This window comes from Stylophora pistillata, chromosome 11, assembly GCF_964205215.1.
Source record: "Stylophora pistillata chromosome 11, jaStyPist1.2, whole genome shotgun sequence".
Classification (NCBI taxonomy): domain Eukaryota; kingdom Metazoa; phylum Cnidaria; class Anthozoa; order Scleractinia; family Pocilloporidae; genus Stylophora; species Stylophora pistillata.
This window is the reverse complement of record NC_142529.1, coordinates 5934129-5956343: the sequence shown is the minus strand read 5'-3', so window position 1 is coordinate 5956343 and position 22215 is coordinate 5934129. Positions and strand designations below refer to the sequence as shown.

The 22215-nt window shown below is 37.5% G+C and overlaps 1 protein-coding gene across 2 annotated transcripts in view; it reads right to left on the bottom strand.

Moving 5' to 3' along the window:
- The window catches only part of LOC111342856 (receptor-type tyrosine-protein phosphatase F), a 48675-nt gene that overhangs the window by 16321 nt on the left and 10139 nt on the right, over positions 1-22215 (bottom strand). For both annotated transcript variants that reach the window (XM_088737350.1, XM_088737351.1), the window contains exons 8-19: positions 21571-21881; positions 19397-19541; positions 18658-18971; positions 17973-18123; positions 17028-17333; positions 16209-16511; positions 15517-15819; positions 12541-12854; positions 9160-9304; positions 8287-8585; positions 7369-7516; positions 1991-2293 (exon numbers count right to left, since the gene is read on the bottom strand). In XM_088737350.1, coding sequence (XP_088593476.1) covers positions 1991-2293; positions 7369-7516; positions 8287-8585; positions 9160-9304; positions 12541-12854; positions 15517-15819; positions 16209-16511; positions 17028-17333; positions 17973-18123; positions 18658-18971; positions 19397-19541; positions 21571-21881 — 3042 coding nt within the window. The remainder of the gene's footprint in view (positions 1-1990; positions 2294-7368; positions 7517-8286; positions 8586-9159; positions 9305-12540; positions 12855-15516; positions 15820-16208; positions 16512-17027; positions 17334-17972; positions 18124-18657; positions 18972-19396; positions 19542-21570; positions 21882-22215) is intronic.

The window sequence follows — 22215 nt, the reverse complement described above, 5'->3', positions numbered from 1 at the left end:
AATTGGGGGAGAAATACTCAGAATTTTCGATGAGGGAAATTACAGTTGAACCTTTGTCACGTAAAAATGTACCTAGAAAAGTCTAACATCTAAGCCATTTACAATGTAGTTAATGATAAGTTGAACACTTAGCATCACCAGAAGTCTTAAACACGAAGGCGCGCTATATAAGGAAGGCTTCCCTGGGAAGACCTAGGCTCATTTGTCACTCACAGTTGACGTGTGCGGGTCAAATTCAAATGCTGGTAGAGGAACAAAAGGAGCGAATGAGATATCTATTGTTTACTTCCACCAGCATGGTGGCATGAGGTAACATGCGAACCACCTACTTCGATCTCAAAATTACCGCCACGAATAAAGACAGTTTCCATTGGAGAAAAGAAATACAAATCTCAAAAATTCTTGTATTGTGATGAAGACATAAAACATTTTAAGGAATGCGCCCGCTGTTCACTGCTTTGGAGTAGCTGTAGATCAAGCTGACTTGACTCTAAGAGTTCTACATCACACGACGGTGTCGTCCAGTGGGACCTAAGGCTCCTTTCATAGCGCGCCTTTGTGTTTAGCAAACAAAAATCAAGTGTAGCCACGAGAGTTATTTTTTATCGGTTCTGTCGCTCGTGTTTGTTATATGTAATTAGTGTAAATAGTTCTCGCCTCGATAGTTCAGTTCTGTATTTATTAGTTTGTATTTTTTCGTGCTGTCAAATGTAAATTAAGTTTGTCCGCGTTGTTTTATCCAATCGCCTTTGAATATTGTGTAACCTTGTTTAGTCTATTGTTTTAGCCTTTATCCGTTATATAACGTCTTAGTTTGTAAATTTCATTCAGTCGTTGTTATTCCGGAGTGCCGTACAGATCTTGTAAGTAGTTACGCCTTCGTTTGTATTTTCCTGTGTTTTTTCCTATTCATTTCGTGGTATTTTAGTTTCGTTGGGTTTAAGTTGGAATTGTTAGTTCTGTATTTTTCTGTGTTATGTACAAGTGAATCATTGGGATTAAAGGAACGCATTCAAACTGTGACGGAGTGACAGTAACACCAAGACATTTTCTAGGTTGATTGATAACAAATAGCAGTTACCTATTCCTTCATTTATTTACTTATTTCAAATAATTCTCTAATTAATTGATTCGTTTTATCATTTAATATATGCAAAGTGGTGTAGGTGAATCATCTATAGACTGTGTATTTGTGCTGAAGGTATTAGCCTTAATCAAGATAAACGCAAAAACAATTTAGCCAATCACTGATTTTTTCCCTTAACGTTGTGTTTATTTTGAAAGTAAAGTTTACCACATTCCTTGGTAGTTACAATTATCGTCTCATTTGGTCCAGGTGTAATAGTCACAGCTCTGACATGAACCTGATAAGACACTCCACCCAACATATAAATTGTTTGACTTAATGCATCTTTGTCTATTCCGAAAATCACACACACATGGACGTTCCTTTTTCTACAACCATACATAATTTAGAACCTTTCTTTTAATTGACATCTTTTAAGTGAAATGAACAGCTCATAACTGCAGGATAATCCCATTTTCTTTGAAGAGAATTTGAGTACAAAATAGCCTCTCCCTCTCGTGGTATTGCATGTTAGCGGTCGATTAGATTGATATGTTAGTTATTATAATTAATAGAATATTATGTACGTGCAGTTCTTTTAGCAACGAAGTACTGCAAAAGCTAGGCCCTTTTGCTAAAATATATCAGCAAGACATAAAAATACCACAATGCATGATTTGACTGATTGAACAAAAAATTGAAAATCTAAGAAATGTAATTGTCACAACAAGGGCAAATTTGCCGTTATGTTTCCAAATTTTTAATAAAGAAATCAATTAAAGCCCAAGTATCTAGTTGTTTACTATTCTCATCCTGTGTTTGGTTACCTACAATCAGTGTGTTTATCAGGACATCTACGATGTACATTCAGCAATTAAAAAAATATGGTTAACAAATCGTCACTATCCTTGATCTGTCACATACCATCTTCCATTGTTCTTTCTGCCTTGACTGTACTGTTTGGTCCATCACCAAAAGAAGTGAAGGCTAACACTTGAAATTCATACTTAGTGTACCTTTCAAGCCCAGACACTTCTCTACTAAATTCTGTTCCATTTTTTATAATAGAGGTTTTTGCTGCACTGCCAGTCCCTTTCTTTGTGTGGAATAGTTTAAACCCTTCGATTCTTCCATGTCTTCCAATTGCTTGTGGTAACTGCCAGGAGGCTGTAATGCTGGTAGAAGAACTTGCAGTCAACGTGAAGCTGGTAGGGGGTTTTGATGGAACTGAAAGAAACAAGAAGAGAGCACGTATGCTTCACCAGAAGCGCTGATTGTATTTAAACACTAGACTGATATTCTTAGTATGATGAGTGTGAAGATGCGATTCATGATATGAGCCTATGGGCTTTGTTGATATGGCAACTTCCTAAGTTCCATAGTGCGCAATGCTATAGCATTTTACAGCCATCTCTGAAATTTTGCTCAAAATTTGCTAACAATCCTCTGTCAACACAAGTGGGTTTTGCAGAACCTCATATTGAACAACGCCTGGAAGCACAATTAACAATGGTAATACAAGTGGAGTCCATTTCGGTCTATAATCATGCAAGTGGTTACGAGTACGATAACAGACCCAATTCGATGACACAGAGTCCTGTTGCCAATTAATAACCATTTCAACTTCGGAAAAACAAATACATTTATTTCTATTATCTACAGTAAGGACATTGTGTAGAGCAAAAACTTCCTCCATTTTGGAAATCCCCTCCTATGTGGGGTTAAGCTGTTGCTATGGCTACTGTACTCAATACTACGATTCGTGGATTAAGGTGAGTGCACTTAGTATGATTGACTGCTTTAACTGTCAGATTTCAGGTGTCTGATCACAGCCAACTATTCGATTAAATAGTCCCGTTAAAACCCTTCGGAATAACTGGTGAATATAAAATAAAGCAACTTATGGACCAATTACATTTGAGTACTTGTAATGGTTAGGAAACCATAGATCTCGTTTAAGCTCCGTGCTGCCTTTGTCGGGGGTTAAGGACTTGTGCCTAATCCCTCTGTTTATTCGCTTAAAAAAGAAAATGACAGCCTCAAATCCGAAATTGCTTCCCTAAAGAAAACTTTTGAAGACTTTCAAAACTCGCTCAAACCAAGTGTCAACGATGCTAATGTCTCCAGCAATGGCGGCGAAGCGAGTCGACCGGCGATATCTCAGGACGAGACACTGAACACCCTACAATTTTATGGCAAGTCTTACGATGACCTTCGTCTGGAGGCAGACAAACGTTTACAACAACTCTGGTCACGCCTGAATGTCCTATCTAAACGAGTGGAAGAAATTGGGAAATCCATCGAGCTTATCCAACGCTACAGCTATCAGTACAACGTTAAGATCGTCGGTCTCCCTGAAATAAGAGCGAGTGAGTCAGACTCCGATACAACTACATTATGTAAGCCTCTTTCAAGCTGCAGGAGTTTAAATTTTGATTCAGGATATCGATATCGCTCATCGTATTCCCACCAGAAACGCCACTCCTGGACCGAGTCCAGTCGTTTGCAAGTTCACAAGAAGGATTGCTAAAGAGAAGGTCATGAATGTACGGAAAGATGCATGATTGGCTTACCTACCGATTGCACACTAGAGAACGTAAAGCTTTTTGGTCATCTAACTCCGCAAGTACAACAGCTCCTCGCCGATACGAAAAAATTTCAAACTCGTAATGGCTTCAGGTTTTGTTGGTGCAAGAACTTATATCTATTTACGGCAAACCGAAGACTCTCGCCCTATCAAGCTCAAAACCCTTGACGACCTTGAAAGATTTGCACGGCAAGAGAACCTACCTTTACGCGAAGTAATCTGAATTCTGAACCTTGAGTAACCTTATTTGTAATTTAATTTGCTACTTCTATGACGGCTGACGAGACACCCCCTTCAATCCCTCCTCCCTTTTAATCACTTGGATGATAGTTCCTTTAATTTAGGGATCTATGAATTTTCTCATGGTCCCCGAGTTACGATGCCGACCGTCTTGAAACGTTATTATTCAATCCTGTCGAAAGGCCCGAATTATTTCATCCCCTTTCTAGTAATCTGAATCCCGTCTCTAACTATCACTCGCCTGCCCAATAGTGGCTACATGGTTGAGGAAGATCTGAACAATCGAGTAGCTTCTTTTGGCGACAAAACGAACTTTTCTATTTTACATTTAAACACTCGAGACTTAATGAGAAATTTCCATCAACTTAATTTATTGCTGAGAAACCTCGATACGCCGTTCTCTGTGATTGGTGTGTCAGAAACTTGGCTAACTGATTGCACTGCAGAGCTTGTAAACATCACAGGATACAATTTTGTCTCCAACCATCGTAAATCGAAAACAGGCGGTGGTGTTGGAATTTATTTACAAAACGGCCTTGAATTCAAACTTCTCGAAGAATGAAAATTTTCAGATCCAGATGTAATTGAATCACTGTTCTTAGAAATTATCGTTCCCCACAGTAGAAACATTATTGTCGGTTGCGTGTACAGACCACCAAATCAAAACACTGCTATGTTTATCGACAAATTCAGCAATATTCTCTCACTAATTTCTAAAGACAACAAACATTGTTATGTGATGGGAGACTTCAACGTAGACCTTCTTCAATACAATCATCATGCTTCAACACAGGAATTTATTGACAGCTTATTTTCACACGCCTTTCTTCCTCTCATCTCCAATCCAACGCGCCTCACCTCATACTCTGCGACACTAATTGACAACATATTCACCAACAACCTTACACATAATGTTTTTAGTGGCATTATACAAAATAATTTATCTGACCACTTACCTGTTTTTGCATATATTAACGACGCAATCCTAACGCGCAGTACAGAAAGGAAAATTATGATGCGCACATTCAATAACGATAATTTGCAAAAATTCAAACGTAAAATGGTCCTCATTTCGCAACATGGAAGATCCCAATGAGGCCTATAATGATTTTATTGAAGAATACTCCAGCGTCTACAATGCCTGTTTTCCCTTAAAGGTTTTCAAAGGTAAACAGGTGAACACGTTCTTTTCCCCATGGCTTAGCCCTGGACTTCTGAAATCAGTTAATAAGAAGAACAGACTCTACAAAAAGCTCGTCACCTCGCCCTCCATATCTTCTGAAACGAAGTATAAAGCCTACAAAAACAAACTCACCCATCTCATTCGCATTGCCAGAAAAAATACTATGACTCCAAATTTGAGAATGCCAGAAATGGCCTCAAAACAACTTAGAAATTGTTAAACGAGGTTATCAGCAAGCTTAAAAGTAAGTCATCTCTTCCCACATCATTTAAATCTGAAGGCAGAACATTAACGGATCCAATGGAGATCGCTGACAGATTCTGCAAATACTTTACAAACATTGGTCCCAACCTAGCTAGATCTATACCCAGTGTGAATCCTTCTTTTCGTTCTTATCTCGGTTACAACAAACATCCCTCCATTAACTCAAAGCCCACCACAACTAGTGAACTGGAGAGCATTTGTAGCGTGTTCGCTTCAAAGAAAGCTCCTGGCTCTGACAGTATCCCAATGCATGTCATTAAATATTCATTATACCTTATTTCTGCTCCTTTGGCACATATCATCATTATATCTTTAATAATAAAAGGCATTTTCCCGGACAAACTTAAAATCGCTAAAATCATTCCCACCTTCAAAGCAGAGGATCCTAGCGTTTTTGTAAACTACAGACCCATTTCTTTGTTGTCTAATTTTCCCAAATTTTTCGAAAAAGTCATACAATCGCTTAGTAGAATTTGCCGAAAAACACGATATACTATACCGCTGTCAGTTCGGATTTTGGAAAAATCACGCAACATCGCACGCGCTAATTCATTTGGTAAACAAAATTGCATCTGCAATCGACTAACACCAAACAACGGTAGGTGTTTTCCTAGATCTTTCCAAAGCATTCGACACTCTCGACTACCAAATCTTGTTTGCCAAATTGGAGCACTATGGTTGATATGGCTCTGCAGTGGTTTAAACGTGACGTGGCTCTGCAGTGGTTTAAAAACTACTTTTCTTTCCGCCAGCAATTTGTCCAATTCAATCAAGCTTGCTCTCCGATGCAAACCATCAAGTGTGGTGTCCCTCAAGGTTCGATTTTAGGCCCACTATTGTGTATTCTATACATTAATGACCTTCCTAATGCCTCTGAATTATCAGACCCTCTACTTTTCGCTGATGACACCAGTATCTTTTATTCTCACTCAAATCTAAATTGCTTAGAATCTATACTTAATGATGAACTCCAAAACATTGACGTTTGACTAAAATGTCACAAGCTTTCAGTTAATGAAAAGAAAACCAACTATATAATTTTTAAACCCAGACAGAAGAAATTTAACTCCAGCATTTCCCTCTTCTTTGGAGGTAAACCCCTCAAATCAAATCGCTAAATCAATAGGTATTATATTTAGGTCTCGCTTTTCCCTATCCTCTGCAACCAAGCTCACTTTGTATTACACCTATCGAAACCAGTCGCTAGACATTTTAATTTACCTAATCATTCTAAGCAACATATGGCAATCTGCGGTCTTTCCTTACACTTAGGTAACACGGAAAGCCGTAAAAATCTTGAACAAAAGCTCATCTTTCAAACCGGCAGTCTAAATCCCACAGGGATCAACGAACGCTTTTCATTCCACTAATTTATTCTTGTTTTTCTCGTTGCCATGTTCCCACAAATAACGTCTGCCTTTCAAAGCACACACAACCCACAATTCCTCTATTCGCTCCGACGAAGGGCTAACGCTCGAAACGTTAGCTTTTGTAATGGTTACGGTGGCCAATTTACCACTTCAACTTTGTTGATATATCCAAGCTATTTCATTACTCCCACCGACGCAGCCCCAAACAGTTTCTTTCGAAACTATCAGCCTTTAGACAGAAATACATGAGGTTTGAAAAAATTATATAAGCATAAACATTATTAATCCACAACCAATACTAGATTCCAAAACACAGAATATCTTTTAGAGATTGATTTGTGCGACAAATGGAGACTCCAATGGAGTACACCCGTGATATCATATTAATTTAACAGATCCATCAAACCTATCTGTAACCAAAAATAATTCTATTTTTCAGTGAAAGAAGAATAAGAATGAAAGGTTTGGTATGTCCAATTTTACTGTTTAACTCCAAATTTGAGTAAAACAATTCTCATTCAACCATGCCTCAATACATTTAAACGTTTTAGAATATTGAACTTGCCCCTAGCTCTGTAAAATCAACCAACCTTCCTTTCTGTGAATCATTGGTTATTACAACTTCATTTTTGAGAAAAATATAAGAACGAAAAAATACCTTTGGCCACAAGTATTCCATACACTTCCACTCTCAGAACTTTCCAAACACGATAATCTGTTGGCTGAAAGCGGATAAACTTTGCACTTGCAAATTCCTGTAGACTGTTTTTCACAATACCATTTTTATTTGAGTTTCCGGGAAAGACCTGCGGTTTGTGGTGAAAAAAACATTAAATTATTGTTAAGCACTAACAATTTCTTAATCAAATAACTGCATCGTTAACTACTGTAAGTATCAGTTATTCATTGAACAGTTATTTTGCGCTGTTACATAATAATTATGTAACTAACCAATAAACCATGAGCTCTTGACCTGTGTATGAGGACAAGTTTCTGATGTCCCCCTCCATTAACTATGTGTCCAAACACATGATCAAAATAAGAATTAATTTTTGTATTAATATTATGTGACTGTGCCTTAGAAGTTGAAACAACATTTCTAGTAGTACAAGTTTTGCGCAGCTACTTCACCTATCAAAATATAAGAAGCACTTTAAGATGAATTTGGTATCCCTGTGTGGAGCACTGGCAGTAATATATCCCGCAGGTGCACTGTTTTTAAACATCTCATTGTTTTTTGTGAATACAAGTAAATCCCATTACCTAGCTAGGTTGTAATCGCTATGGCTGTATTAAGCCCTCATGATTTGAAACTATGAATAACTACAGAATGTTGATACCTCACTGGCATTACATATTTGTATCATGCGCACAAATTTTTGTTTCTCCTGGAGGGAACAGTGCTAACCTGAATAAACCAGTAACAATTTTGGGTCCGCTTGAAAGAGAATTCAGGCTGAATAACGAAAACGTGAATGCCTCTCTCGTATCCCTTCTCTCGACTCAAAAACATTGGGTGCTCCAAGTGCTAATTTGTTTTTGATACATAAAAGAAATAACCTTTACATACACCAACCTTGTCATAAGCAGAAAAAGTTGTACCATCCAAAGACAAATGAATCTTGTATTCAGTTGTCCATTCTTTGGAACCGTAACTTCCTTGAGTAGCTATAGCACAGATAAAATGCTCATACAGCAGGTCAATTTGTAAGAAGTCAGCAGGATTAGTCGTAGTCTTTGGTGCCCAACCCCGTTTATCTGCATTCAGGCGACCAAAAAAAGGCTTATATAAATGATTAAAAAACGATGTGGCTGTGAAGCTGCTGCTTGGAATTGTACCGCCACTGGCAAGACCAATGGCCTCCATGTTACAAACTGCAAGATACAATCAAAATCAGCTTTCACTCATGAATCACGTGAAATGGGTTTTAAATACAAATATAATCAAAAAGAAAAAAACATCACAACATATTTAAGGAGTTGTTGTTAAGTGAAAAGCACATGTGCTTTACAAATAGATCCCAATGCAATGTGCATAATTATGGTAACAATTATATAAGAAACAGTCGGTGAACTGTTTGGAGGTAAAGACACTAATTATACACGCAAATTTGCTAGGTCTTGAAGATTTGGTTTAAGATCTCTGATGTATCACAATTCAATTATCAAATAGTCCAATATGCTTATGCTTTTCCATAGGATGCCTTGATTTAAAAGTTGGTGTGTGAATTAAGCTGCCATAGTTTGCATTGCACAAACACATTTCAGTAAATAAAAAATGTCTAGTTGGTTAATTAATGATTTGGCTTTTTCGTCAAAATTTAATATCTTCAAAGTTTTAGGTAGCAGGTATTCACAACTTCTTTCAAGAGAAACAGAGTATCTCGGACTGCACAACAATGCAGGTCATAGATCATAAGAATCACAAAACATTACATTCCTTACTCACTTGACTCTTGTTTCACTCCAAATATCTCTGTTCTCATACACACCCCACCCTGGTGTGTTTGTGGAATAAATCGCAGATATTTTGTTAACACTCCATAAACAATATGCTTAACATTTGAGCTTCTATCATCATTTCCTTCAAATACCTAGAAAAATCGTAAATTACCATTTCCATTATAATATCCATTTTTTCCATGTTGATGGTCTTAAACAATCTTTGAACTAATTTTTATAAGACAACTGGTAAAACAGCCTTCTCGACATCCTTTCTGTGAGACGATTCTTCTAATTCTATAAACACAGTTGAATAGACCGCTTTCATAAATGGCTGCCGGATTAATATTCTTTTGTTTAAATTTAAATTAGCCCTACTAGCCTCATTCTCCAGTACAAAATTCAAAAGAATACATTATCTCAAGCGAGGCCAATAGAGCTAATTTAAATTTAACCAAAAGAATATTTATATGGCAGCCATTTATGAAAGTGGTCTATGGGAGCAGGGAATGACCAGCTCCAAACCTAAAAGCAATACGAATTAGTTTTGGCTTGGATGAACAATGCATGTATATAGTTCACATGGAAGGAACAATACCATTTTTGTAATTGCACGAAGGCGAAACAAAGACTTTGGAAATTTTGACACCAGTGGCTGTACTTTTCCTTTGTCCCTATAATTTATTCTGTCTACACCTTTTTAATAGAAAACAAAAAGTTTATAAAGTTGTTACATATTTTCAAATTGTAATTTTTTTGAAAAAGAGTGTATATAATTATATAATTATATATGTGACCTCTCACGCGAAAATGTTCCTAACGGTAGCCGTTCGAACAGTGAACGGAACGGCAAGCGAACGGGTGACGAACGGCTTGGAAAGCCATTCGAAACGGATACTATGAATGGATGAACGGCTAATCAAAATTTTCGAACGGATGACGTCAAACGGATGAACGGCTAGTGAAAAAATTAGAACGGACGAGGTTGAACGGGTGAACGGCTAGTGAAAATTTTCGAACGGATGAACGGCTAATGAAAATTATTGAAGGGATGAAAGGCTAATTTTTCGAACACTGAGATAAGCCTCACAGATGAGATCAAATGGATAAACGGCTAAGCGGTCGAACAAGTGATGGCCAGTAGAAATTATTTGAACAGATGGTTTCATCAAAACGAATGCTGACACAGGCGTCCCAAGCTCTTGTCTTGAGCCAAAGCGAAGGATTATTTCATGAAAGCGTCACGCGTTGGGTGACGCGGTGTTAAGTAACGCAAGGTATTTGACACAATCTGTGAAAAGATAACTTGAAACGAGTCGAAACTCACTCGTTTGAATAACTCGACTTCGCTTTCGGCGCATTCAAATGAATTATAATTAATATTTTTATCATTGAATTCGACCGATTAAGATAAGGTACAACCAAGGAACTTGCACGCGAAAAGCATAGTTCTCAACTTCAATTCGGGTTTAAATTTCCATAATCCCAGCTTCCGTGTCACTCCATCAAAAATGAGTTGCCTTGGTAACTGCTAACAACTTGTGTCAATTACTGCCATTTCACACAATCACAAAATGGAGAATTCAACGAGAGAAGATATGGATTGCGATCACAGGGAAAATGTTTCTACCATCATTGCCAAAGTGCGAAGTGAACGGCTGATGAATTTTCTCGAACGGATAGCTCGAACCGTTCGAACGGATGATGAATATTCAAGAACGGATAGCTGGAGGCGTTCGAACGGATTATGAATATTCAAGAACGGATAGCTAGAGGCGTTCGAACGGATGATTAAGTTTCTTAAACGGATAGCTCAAACGGTTCGAACGGATGATGAATATTCAAGAACGGATAGCTTGAGTCGTTCAAACAGCATGCCAATCCAGTCGAACGTCTTTTTTTTTATTTCAAAAGTTGTAAATAACTGAAGAAGGTCTCTGACCGAAACGTTTTTTATTAAAATTTTTTATATTTTTTACGTCAGAAGTTGTCCATCCTCGCAATTTTTTAAACTTTCTACGTTCGTGTTGGCTGTGAGGTTTGGACTGCGAATCTACTGGGAGCTCATCGTTTGGTTTACCTTTTTATTCACAGTTCACATTATCTGTGCTGTGTCAACTCAAGGAAATTCTCAAGGAGATCAGTGGGTGAAAAACTATGCAATGTCCACCTTCTGTGTATTTTTATCCAAGTTGTCCCATCTGTGGATAATTGTAGAGCATAGTTTTTCACCCACTGATCTCCTTGAGAATTTCCTTGAGTTGACACAGCACAGATGATGTGAACTGTGAATAAAAAGGTAAACCAAATGATGAGCTCCCAGTAGAAGGATCCGCGGAGGATACGGTGCTTCAATGAAAATATTAAGTAAGTGTAAAACGATGAAACATGAAGCAAACTTCTAACTGTTCCAGCTTTAATGTGGCGACGTTTCGGCCTTCGGCCTTCTTCAGATGGAACGTATTTACATAAAAACTAACGTCGGTCAGGACTTTTAGTTTTTAGTTTTTATGTAAATACGTTCCATTTGAAGAAGGCTGAAGGCCGAAACGTCACCACATTAAAGCTGGAACAATTAGAAGTTTGCTTCATGTTTCATCGTTTTACACTTATTATATATATATATATATAATAATAATATAACTGCAGACAGTGCACACTGTTTCGACCTATGTGGGTCTCATCAGTGCAGTGCAGACACTGGGCCAAGCTCTGGAATAAACCATTGCCTGGGCGCTACACTTGTGGGGCCAAGTGCAGGCATGTTGCCATGCGAGAGTGCTCAAATCACAACTAAGGTGATGAGCTTCGCCCGAAGGCTAAGTGCATGGCAACCCCAGTGTAGAGTGCTCAATCGCAAGGTAGCCAAAAGGCAAAGCCAAGCGAGAGCTATCTAACTATACATACATGATATATATACTATATATATATATATATATTAATTATACTTCAAGATCTCGGCTGCTTGAACTTTTACTGCTACTCTGAGTTTCATGCCTCTTGCGAAGCAATCGTCAGGCAACTGACAGAAAAACAAAAAAACAAAAAAAAGAATAGTCCGCCCTCTAAAGATCTGCTAACCACCTTGAGATTTACTAAAGTTCAGAAAACAACTCTCATGCTGAATTAATCACAGCTTTCCAGAGATGTAACAATTGTGAGTGGTCTTTATTTTATAGGTATTTCACTTGGAATCTGTTTAACAATTTGTATCACTCATTCAGGCCTTGCATAGCTCTATTGGGCAGAAAGGTTACCTTTCCACCTCCCCCTCAAGTCAGTACCTTCATTTGAGCTCTTATGGGGATATGATGTTGATATAAAAGTAAATAAAGGCTAAATGTCAGATCTTTGATCGATAATATCAAATACAGAAGATATTTTATACCTTAACTTGTCCACCTTCTGTGTAGTTTCTCCAAGTTGTCCCATCTGTGGATAATTGTAGTGCATAGTTTTTCACCCACTGATCTCCTTCAGAATTTCCTTGAGTTGACACAGCACAGATGATGTGAAATGTCTGTAGATCAATCTGTAGATATGGGTTAGTGTCACTCGTTCCTGCACACCATGATGATCCTGATAAGTAGTTCTGTCGACCATTCTTGGCTGGTGTGCTGGCATTCAGTTCAGAAGAAGCACTTATTTTATCATCTGGAACTCCTCCATTTTCCATTCCAAGGTAGAACTCAACACAGCCTCCTATCCATTGAAAAATGTTAAAATCATCAAACATGACAAGCTAACAATATCATACATGTGCATTGTACTCATGGGTGGTGTAACGGGGTTAAAGTTTGAACAACAGCATTCAGGAATTTCATCCCCTACAACCTATCTAAAACTGAGCTTAGTGACCATTCAACAAAGGTGACATTCACAATTAAGCAGGCTCTCCCAGTTGATGTCCATTGTTACAAGTGCAGGCTTATGCCAAACTTTGCCACTTTGTTACAGCCAGCACTTTTGAGCTCTCCTGAAATTCAGGAGAGGCCACTCCTTTGTGGTCTTATGGTTATGTTTTTTTTTTCCAAGTGTTCCTGTGCTGTTTTGTTGCAGTTGTCTTTTGGGATTTACCTACGCAGTGTTGTGGAAATCACCTTTCATCTGCAGTTTTGGAGAAGCAATATCCCTTAGTCCCCTCGCATTTTGCAGGGATTTCCTTCAGGCCTTTATCAAAGGCATGAAAATTGGGTCTACAAACCTTCTTGAGCAATTTTGCAACAGTTGCCTTCAATGGATTACTAAATTAGTTCGAGTTCTCTTCAAATTTCATAGTTGGTCATGGAGTGGTTGCCTTCAAGCATAAGAGCCTTGAGACCCTGGAAAGTTTACAGTAATGACTTCATCCAGCCACAAGCCCTTATGTCGGACTGGGTCCCATTATCAGTTTGGAAAATTCCTTATTGTGGAATCAATCCCCCTGGCTAAGTTTAAGGAATTGGGTAGCTATGGGAATGGTACTCTATCTGGGGACTTTCTAACCATCATGATAGCCTCAGGATACCCAGGGGCACCTATCCTTCACTTGAGTGAAGCATTCATTAAAAATAGACATGTCTCATTTACAAATGAGATGAGATGCAATTACCCTGAATGCTGTACCACACACCCCACTTAAACTTTTAATGATAGCTAGGTTACAATGAATCTTTGTGAGTGTCATTAAGTTCCCCTTATATCAATAAATGTAAAGTTTGTGAGGTCCACTTGTTAAAGAAAAATTTACGTATGGTGCACGATCCTCGCAGTAGAGAGAAAAATTTGCTCAATTTCAGTTGTAAGGAGTAAATCATTAAAATCATGTGAGGCTTTTGGTTGCTTTTAATATTTTTCCTTAAATTTGTCAAAACATAGGAATACCTGTAAACTAGCTCTTAAGCTAAGCATAATTCCACGCTAAATAAAGTAAATATGTATGTATGTATGTATGGATTAAACTGCTAAAGAAAATTAACCAATATCTGAGACATTAAGGGCGACTGTATAAGATCCCTCGTGTGCACTACATTTGTGGTTATTTGTCCCCAATCTAAACAGGCAATCCATTAATTGTTTAATTGCAAAATCATCAATGTTTTGAGGGGGGAGAGATAACCCTTGAATAAGGGAGACCCGAAAAGGAAGAATGGCAGATTGACAGAATGGTGGAAAAATTACCCCAAGTCCATAAAGATGGAAAGGAGGAAAAATTAATATTACCTCAGATCCTAAAAGAAGGAGCACTGGAAAATTTACCTCAAATCCTAAATGAGGGAATGGCACTGTACACACATCCTGCTCAATACTGTATTAATTTTTCCTTTGCTACATCATAGCAGTGTTTTGGTCATGTACATAAGTAAGTGCAGAGATCTTTTGTCAGCTTTTTTCCCTTAATGAGTATACCTTCCTTGAAAGTTAAATCAAAACTCAAACAATCATCTTTGCTTGTACTGTGTGACATCATGTTGTTGACTTTTCAGTTTGTTTGAGATGATTTTCTGTGATTGTTGAGGTGTTAATTTGGTTGACAGGCTGAAACAACTCTTGCTGTTCTTGTGGTTAGGTTATTTTCAAAGAAGCTGACTTTTGGACCTAATCCCTCTAATTAGCATTTCTTTACATAATTTTCCCTCCTTTTTCATGAAACTATTGGAAGCTCTTTATAAATCTCCTGAAGCTAAGGCTGCTCCACAATAATTTGCCAGTTGTTCAATTAAATCTTTTCAATGCTGGTACGTCACTGATAGGTTATATCATGCAATTAAAGGTAATAATTTTTTATGTTATTCACATTATTTTTCTCCTGAAGTGCTGCTGTCCTGTTAGTGAAATCAACCTGTGCAAGCATTCTTTCAGCTACACAATTTGGATAATGCGCTTTGCAGTGGCTCAGATGTTATCTTCAAAGCTCGTTTTTGACATTGAAGTTTTTCCCATGTAAAAGGCTAGGTACATCCACTGAGATTAAATTCATACTTATAGTAGGACTTCAGTCCTCACTCTGAATTTATCTGCCAGTGAATCTTTATAGTCTACAAAAGATGACATTCCTGCTGCCTCACTGAAAAAATGAGTTTTTGTTTTTTAGGATTCTGGCTAATTTTCTACCATTCCATCATTAGGCCATTCCGGCCTTTAGGGTCATCCCTTGAATAAAGGGAAAGTAATTTTTAAACTTGCATATGTTGACAAACATTCTGAACCTTTTGGCACATATGCCCAAAAAAGACCCATCCAGATTACATGGAAGTATGAAAATGGATGACCTTTAAATTATACAATTAAGTTCTTAAGTTCTATGACACTCCTTCCTCAATATCACTGTTGCTATTGCCAAACTAAATGAAAGAGAGTCACACACTTTTTTTAAAAATCTTACCATCTTTCATAGTTCTCACCACTTCAACAGAACTTTTTGGTCCATCACCAACTGAAGTGAAGGCTAACACTTGAAATTCATATTCTGTGTTGTTATCAAGTCCGGGGACATCTTTACCCAATGCTGTTCCATTGTTAAAAGTCAAGTTGGTTGCTGATCCTCCAAAGCCATTCTTTTTGTAGAACAATTTAAATCCTTTAATCACTCCATTTCTGGAATCTTCTGGTGGTAACTGCCAGGTTGCTGTGACAGTTGTCGAAGTAACTGCAGTTACAGTGAAGCTACCAGGGGATTGTGATGGAACTGCAATTGAAAAAAAAAAACAGTAATGTGTAATGCACACAGGTAACTGGTCCTTTTCATAATATAATCATTATGTTGCAAGTAAAATACTATTTTTCAAGTGCCTATTTAGCCACTGAAAGGACAACCAGTATCCTGGGGCAGAAGATAGCACTAATTTCCTTTCTATGGTTTGTACAATTTGCTTCAGAGGAATGCCTAAAGCACGAAAACTCAAAATAAGATTCTTAAGCATCCATGATTATGCTTTTCAGCTACTGGATGGCAATCAAGACCTCCAGAGTAGTAAGTCTACAATGTAGATGGAGGAAAAGTTTCAGTTAACTCCTTGTGAAGGCTTCTTCAAAGAAGCCATTATTTTTCCTCTTTCACTTTGATCTATCACATACCATCTTCCTTTGTTCGCTCCACCTCACTGTGGCTCTTTGGTCCATTGCCAACTGATGTAAATGCCAAGACCTGAAATTCATACTCTGTGTATTTTTTAAGCCCAGTGACATTTCTGCTCAATGTTAATCCACTGTTAATAAGCAAGGTGGTTGTTAACCCTGCTGACCCTTTCTCTTTAAAAAACAATTTAAACCCTTTAATAATTCCATTTCTTGAAGCTAATGGTGGTAATTGCCAGGAAGCTGTAATAGCTGAAGAAGTGACAGCAGTCACAGTCAAGCTGCTTGGGGGTTGTGATGGAGCTGCAATTGAAAAACATATAATTATTAAATGACTAGTAGGTAACTGTTCCTTTTCTGGGGAACAATCCTTATGTCTGTTGCAAGTAAGATATTACTTCCCAAGTGTCTCCTTTGCTACTGAAAAGAAAACCAATGCCCTGAGAAGAAGCCATGACCATCACCTATATCATCCAGTCAAAATCCCTAATTCCCATTCTAAGGTTAGTACCTGTGTCACCTCTTAGTCATTGGTCCAAAGGAATTCCTAGTACTGCACAGAAGCTCTGAATGGTATTTTAAGAATCTATGGTTGTGCTTTTTAACTAATAAAAGGCAATTAAGGCCAAGCAAATTTACAACCTGTGGAGGGAAAATGTCAGTTGACTTTAACAGGTTTTAAAATAAGGAATCCATGCTGGTGCTTTTTTAACTATTCTATGGTAATACAGGCCCAGCAAGTTTAGAATGGCAGTTAACTTCTACAGGTTCTTAATATGAGCCATCAATTCTTCTCTTTCATCTCCAACTATCACATACCATCTTCCTTTGTTCTCTCCACCTCAACAGGGCTTTTTGCTCCAACACTGTAAGACGTAAAAGCCAAAACTTGTAATTCATATTCAGTGTACTCGTCAAGCTCAGTGACAAGTCTACTTAATATCGATCCACTGTTTATAGTGAAGGAGGAAGCAGATCCTGTTGAACCTTTCTTTTTGTGGAACAATTTAAACCCTGTAATGTTTCTTCCATGTCTTGCAAATAATGGCGGTAACTTCCAGGAAGCTGTAATACTGGTAGAAGAACTTGCAGTCAACTTGAAGTCAGTGGGAGGTTGTGATGGAACTGAAATAAACAAGAAGAGATGTACAATAAATGATTGCATGCTTAGCAGTAATAAGTAATAAGCATTACAAATTTACAAAGGAGTATGGAGCAAAGTCAGTAGTGTTGATTGTACATGCGTGTACACATTAAATCAGTATTACTCCTACATTTAGTGTGTAAATGCTGTGCATGACATATGAGCTTAACAATCTACTAAGTTCCAGGATCAGCAAAGCCATCTCATACATTTTGTTTTTATATTTACCACCAACTGCAACTTTGTTGTCTGCATTATTTGACCTGGTTTTAATTTTGCAGCTTTTAAAGAAGCCCACATGTATGTAGAGAAATACCTGGAAACACATAGTCAAGTACCTGTGATCATTGTAATGTTCACGCTCTAGCATCTATAATGATGATTGATCCATAACCACTGCTACATTTCACAGTTTTATCTCAGATATATGGATGGCACAATTCATCAAATTTTCTGGTCGGCTCCAAAAATTATATGAAAAACAATTCGCATCCCATCAAGCTTCAGCAAAAGTTAGAAATTATTCAACCTGCACTTACCCAATCTTGCCCTCCAAAAATAATTGGTTTCTGTGACTTCATGTTTACCTCAGGGAGTCAAAAATGAGAAAAAATAAATACCTGTAGTAGTAAGAAGTATCCCATAGACTTCCACTCTCAGAACTGGCCAATTATGATACTTTATTGGTTGAAACCGGATTATCTTTGCTCTTGCAAATTCCTGTAGACTGTGTTTCACAACACCATTTTTATTTGAGTTTCCAGGAAAAAGCTGCAGTTTGTGGTGTAAAATAGAAATCATTGTTAAGCACCAAAAGACTGCAATATTAACAACTACAAATATCATTTAATTCATAAACTGTGACTTTGAGTCAGTAACTATAGCCAATGAACCATGAGCCATTGAGTTCTGTATGAGAACATGTCTCTGATCTCCAAAAAATATGATCAAAATAATAATTAGATTGTGTACTAAATATGTGACTGCATGTGCCTTATGAATTGTAATATCATTTCTGGTAGTTATATGCATGGTTAGTATTAAGTCCAGTTGACTTTACTAAAAACTACAGGATGTTAGTGTTAAACCATCGATTGAACCATGAAGGGAACAGTGTAGGCCTGTAGTACACCAGTAACAGTTTGAAGTCTACTTGAAATTAAAATTTAATTAGCCAGAGTTTTGACAAAGTGTAAGTCTTTTTTGTCTCCCTCCTCTCCACTCAAAAGCATATTATGGGTGCTCCAAATGCCAATTTTGTTTTTTTTGATATATAAAAGAAATAACCTTCACATACTCCATTACCTTGTCAGTACTGGTTTCCTTATATGCAAAAAAAGTTGTACCATCCAAAGACAAATGAATCTTGTATTCAGTTGTCCATTCCAGGGAACCCGAGCTTCCTTGAGTGGCCACAGCACAGATAAAATACTCATACAGCAGGTCAATCTGTAAGAAGTCAGCAGGATTAGTCTTAGTCTTTGGTGCCCAACCCAGTTCATCTGCATCCAGACGACCGTAATAAGATTCATATCTAACATCATAAAATGATGTGGCTGTAAAACTGCTGTCTGGGATTGCACCACCACTGGCCAGACCAATGGCCTCCATGTTACATACTGCAAGATAAACATTGAAAATCAGCCTTCGCATTGTTTCCCAAAATAAGTAAAATAATTAGATAATCAAAGGAATGTAACCAGTGTGGGATCTGCAGATCAATCTCACCTTCAGTTAATTGGTTTCTTGCCTACAATTTTAAAACCATTCAGCATGTATTACAATTCATCAAAGTTTCATGTGATACATAGATTTCAAATGTTGGAAGATTCAAGGTCCAAATTAAAGTCTTGAGCAGGGACAGTAATTTTAAATTCAGCATTTTCCTATTAACTATAAATTCCCCTTGATTGAAAATTAAGTTTCTTACTTGAAAATAGTTCATTTAAAAAGGGCATGCTATAATTACAATTAGTTAAAATGATCAATCAAAAACAAGTCGTAGCTAAAATAACAATCACGAAACATCCAATTCCAAACTCACTTGGCTTTTGTTTCACTCCAAACACCTCTGTTCTCATACAAACCCCACCCTGGTGAGTTTGTGGCAGGAATCTTAGATATCTTGTTAACACTCCATAAACAACATGCTTCACCTCAGAGTACCTGTCATTATTTCCTCTCAGAGCCTAGAAAACAAAACAAAGAAAATATCTCATAAGTGACATTAAGGTTGGTCATGATTGGTGAGTTTTGATCCATTGGCAATGTTACGTCATTCTGTCCAGTTGGTTTGTCATTCATCATGCAAAGCCAAGATGATTAGGACTCTACCACAATGAGTGTGACTAGTGTGCAACATGACAGACAGCTCATCTGAAGAGAATTTCAAATAGCCCTGACCGTGTTTTTTATGAAAAAAACAATACCCAGTGACAACTTAATTTGACAAAATGCTCACCAACCTTAACCTACTTACTGAAATAACACTGCAACCCCTACACATCTACTAGTACTATAACCCTTCAATATATATCCACGTCACCTACAAACCCATCACTGCACCACGTCAGATACAAATGAATGTCAAAGACATGGGTGAACTGAAGAACAATATAAAGGGAGTGGTTTATAAGAACAAGTGCTTTGACTCCCAAGCCTCCTAGACCAGAGAAACGGGTAGAAACCTCAGAACAAGACTGAATGAGCACAAGCAAGCCACTATTGAAAAGGTGACCCAACAATCACATTACTGAACCTACAGCGCATTAGCTATTTTCCACAACTGACTCTGGAAAGCTGGTTTACAGAACCTAGAATAGACAACTACTACCTGCACCATACAAGAAACTCATCCATCACAATTTCACAAGAAACAAACCAAAGAGAGCAACTTAATATTACTAATGGATCACAACCAACACTCTCAACTTGAGTCTAATAGAAAATAACAATGTGGCTAAACTGACCAACCAGTCTACACGTACAAAACAGTGTAACCGCTGAATCGATCGGTAAATTTTAGAGTCTTTAATCCAGGTTCATCGAAATAAACAGCATACAAATATGATTCTGAAAGTAGAATTGAACAATCGAAACTTGCAAACGCAAAGCAGAATAAAGCAAAATGAAAGTATACAAAGCTCAAATAAATCAAAATGTTGAACACTTACAAACAATCTGAGGGTTCCTTCTCAAAATAATTGAAAAACATTCGTTGAAATCAATAGGATGAAAACGATTCACATTCACAATCTTCAGAACAAAATCATCCTACACATGGCCGACCAAGATCACTCGCTCGGCCTGGTAACAACTAAGAGTTGCATCATGTTAAAATCATGAAATGTCCGTTTGCAACCTACAAACAGAATTAATTATCAGACTTGACTGACAACAACTCTTCACTTGACTCTGTTGATGACTTCTTCCTAGCTTGACTTGAAATGTCAGTCATTACTACGGCATGACAACAGCATTTCTCAGGGCTCCTAAGTAAAACAGTCTTTTAAGCCTCATTTTTGAGTGAGAATTTTTTATTGGAGGCTGCAAGCAATACTCAATTAAATTGATGAAAATTTTGCTTGTCAAAGATAGAAGGTCTTTATCTAGAGTGTAAGTACATTTTTAACAATGAATGGTAACAATCTCTCAGTTCCACCTAAAAAAAAAATTTGCTAAACGTTCAGTAAATTTTGATGAAAACTCAACAGGTTACTGTAGTTTGACCAAGAGTATCCAATTTTTTTTTTTCTTTTTCCACAAATGTGGTTGCATCTGTTTCTATTAAATTAAATACATTGGATCACACATTCATTGCACAATTATTTCAGGGCACAAAGGTCATCCCCGTCATGTTTGTTTATCCTACTGTTTTACAATTAATTAAGTGTTGAGATTTACTCAGTGCAAAGTCATTGAATAAAAATCATCTCTCTTCGATGAGAAGCAATCCCACTGGTCAAATGATTTTTGTCACTGGTGAAACATATCAGACCAATGAGAAGCCTTAGTGATACCATTTTTTCACAAGTGTGAAAGATTGAATCAATTTTCCCACCTTTGGGGGCAACTTTGCAAAGTAATTGAGTCGAGTGAATATTGCAACGTTGCCTATACTTGCCTGGAATCATAGCTTCAAGGATTGCAGACATCAATTCAGTGGAACAATTTATCAAGGACAAAGGTTTCATGCAACACATAATTATTATTTTTCACCTTAACTTGTCCTCCTTCCTTGTAGTCTTTCCAAGTTGTCCCATCTGTAGATAATTGTAGTCTGTAGGTCGTCACCCACTGATCTACTCGAGAATTCCCCTGAGTAGACACAGCACAGATGATATGAAGTGTCTGTAGATCAATTTGTAGATGGGGCTTACTGTCACTTGTTCTTGCACACCATGATGATCCAGATGTGTAGTTCAGGCGGCCATTTTTGGCTGATGTGCTGGCGCTTTGTTCAGAAGAAGCAGTTACTGTATTGTTTGGAATTGTTCCATCTTCCATTCCAAGATTAAACTCATCACAACCTATAAATTACAAGGGTTTAAACATTACAAAATTAATGACCTTGAAACAAAATCATTCATGTAGGCTTGAAAGGTGTACATGCAAGGGTATAATTACATGTAAGCACTTATCCATTCATTTTGGCTCTCTCAGACCTACATGTAGTCTTACAGTCAGTTAAGAAAGACTGAGCCTAGCCTGTTATGAGAGCTCATGGCTATTTTCACGGGATTTGACAGCTATGGGAGCCATATTTTCATCTTAGGCCTCACTGAACACAGTGGTAGCCCTTAGATATCCATGCCACTTGTCATCTGTTGTCTTAAGCAAAGCAGTCACTCAACTCAGCACTTA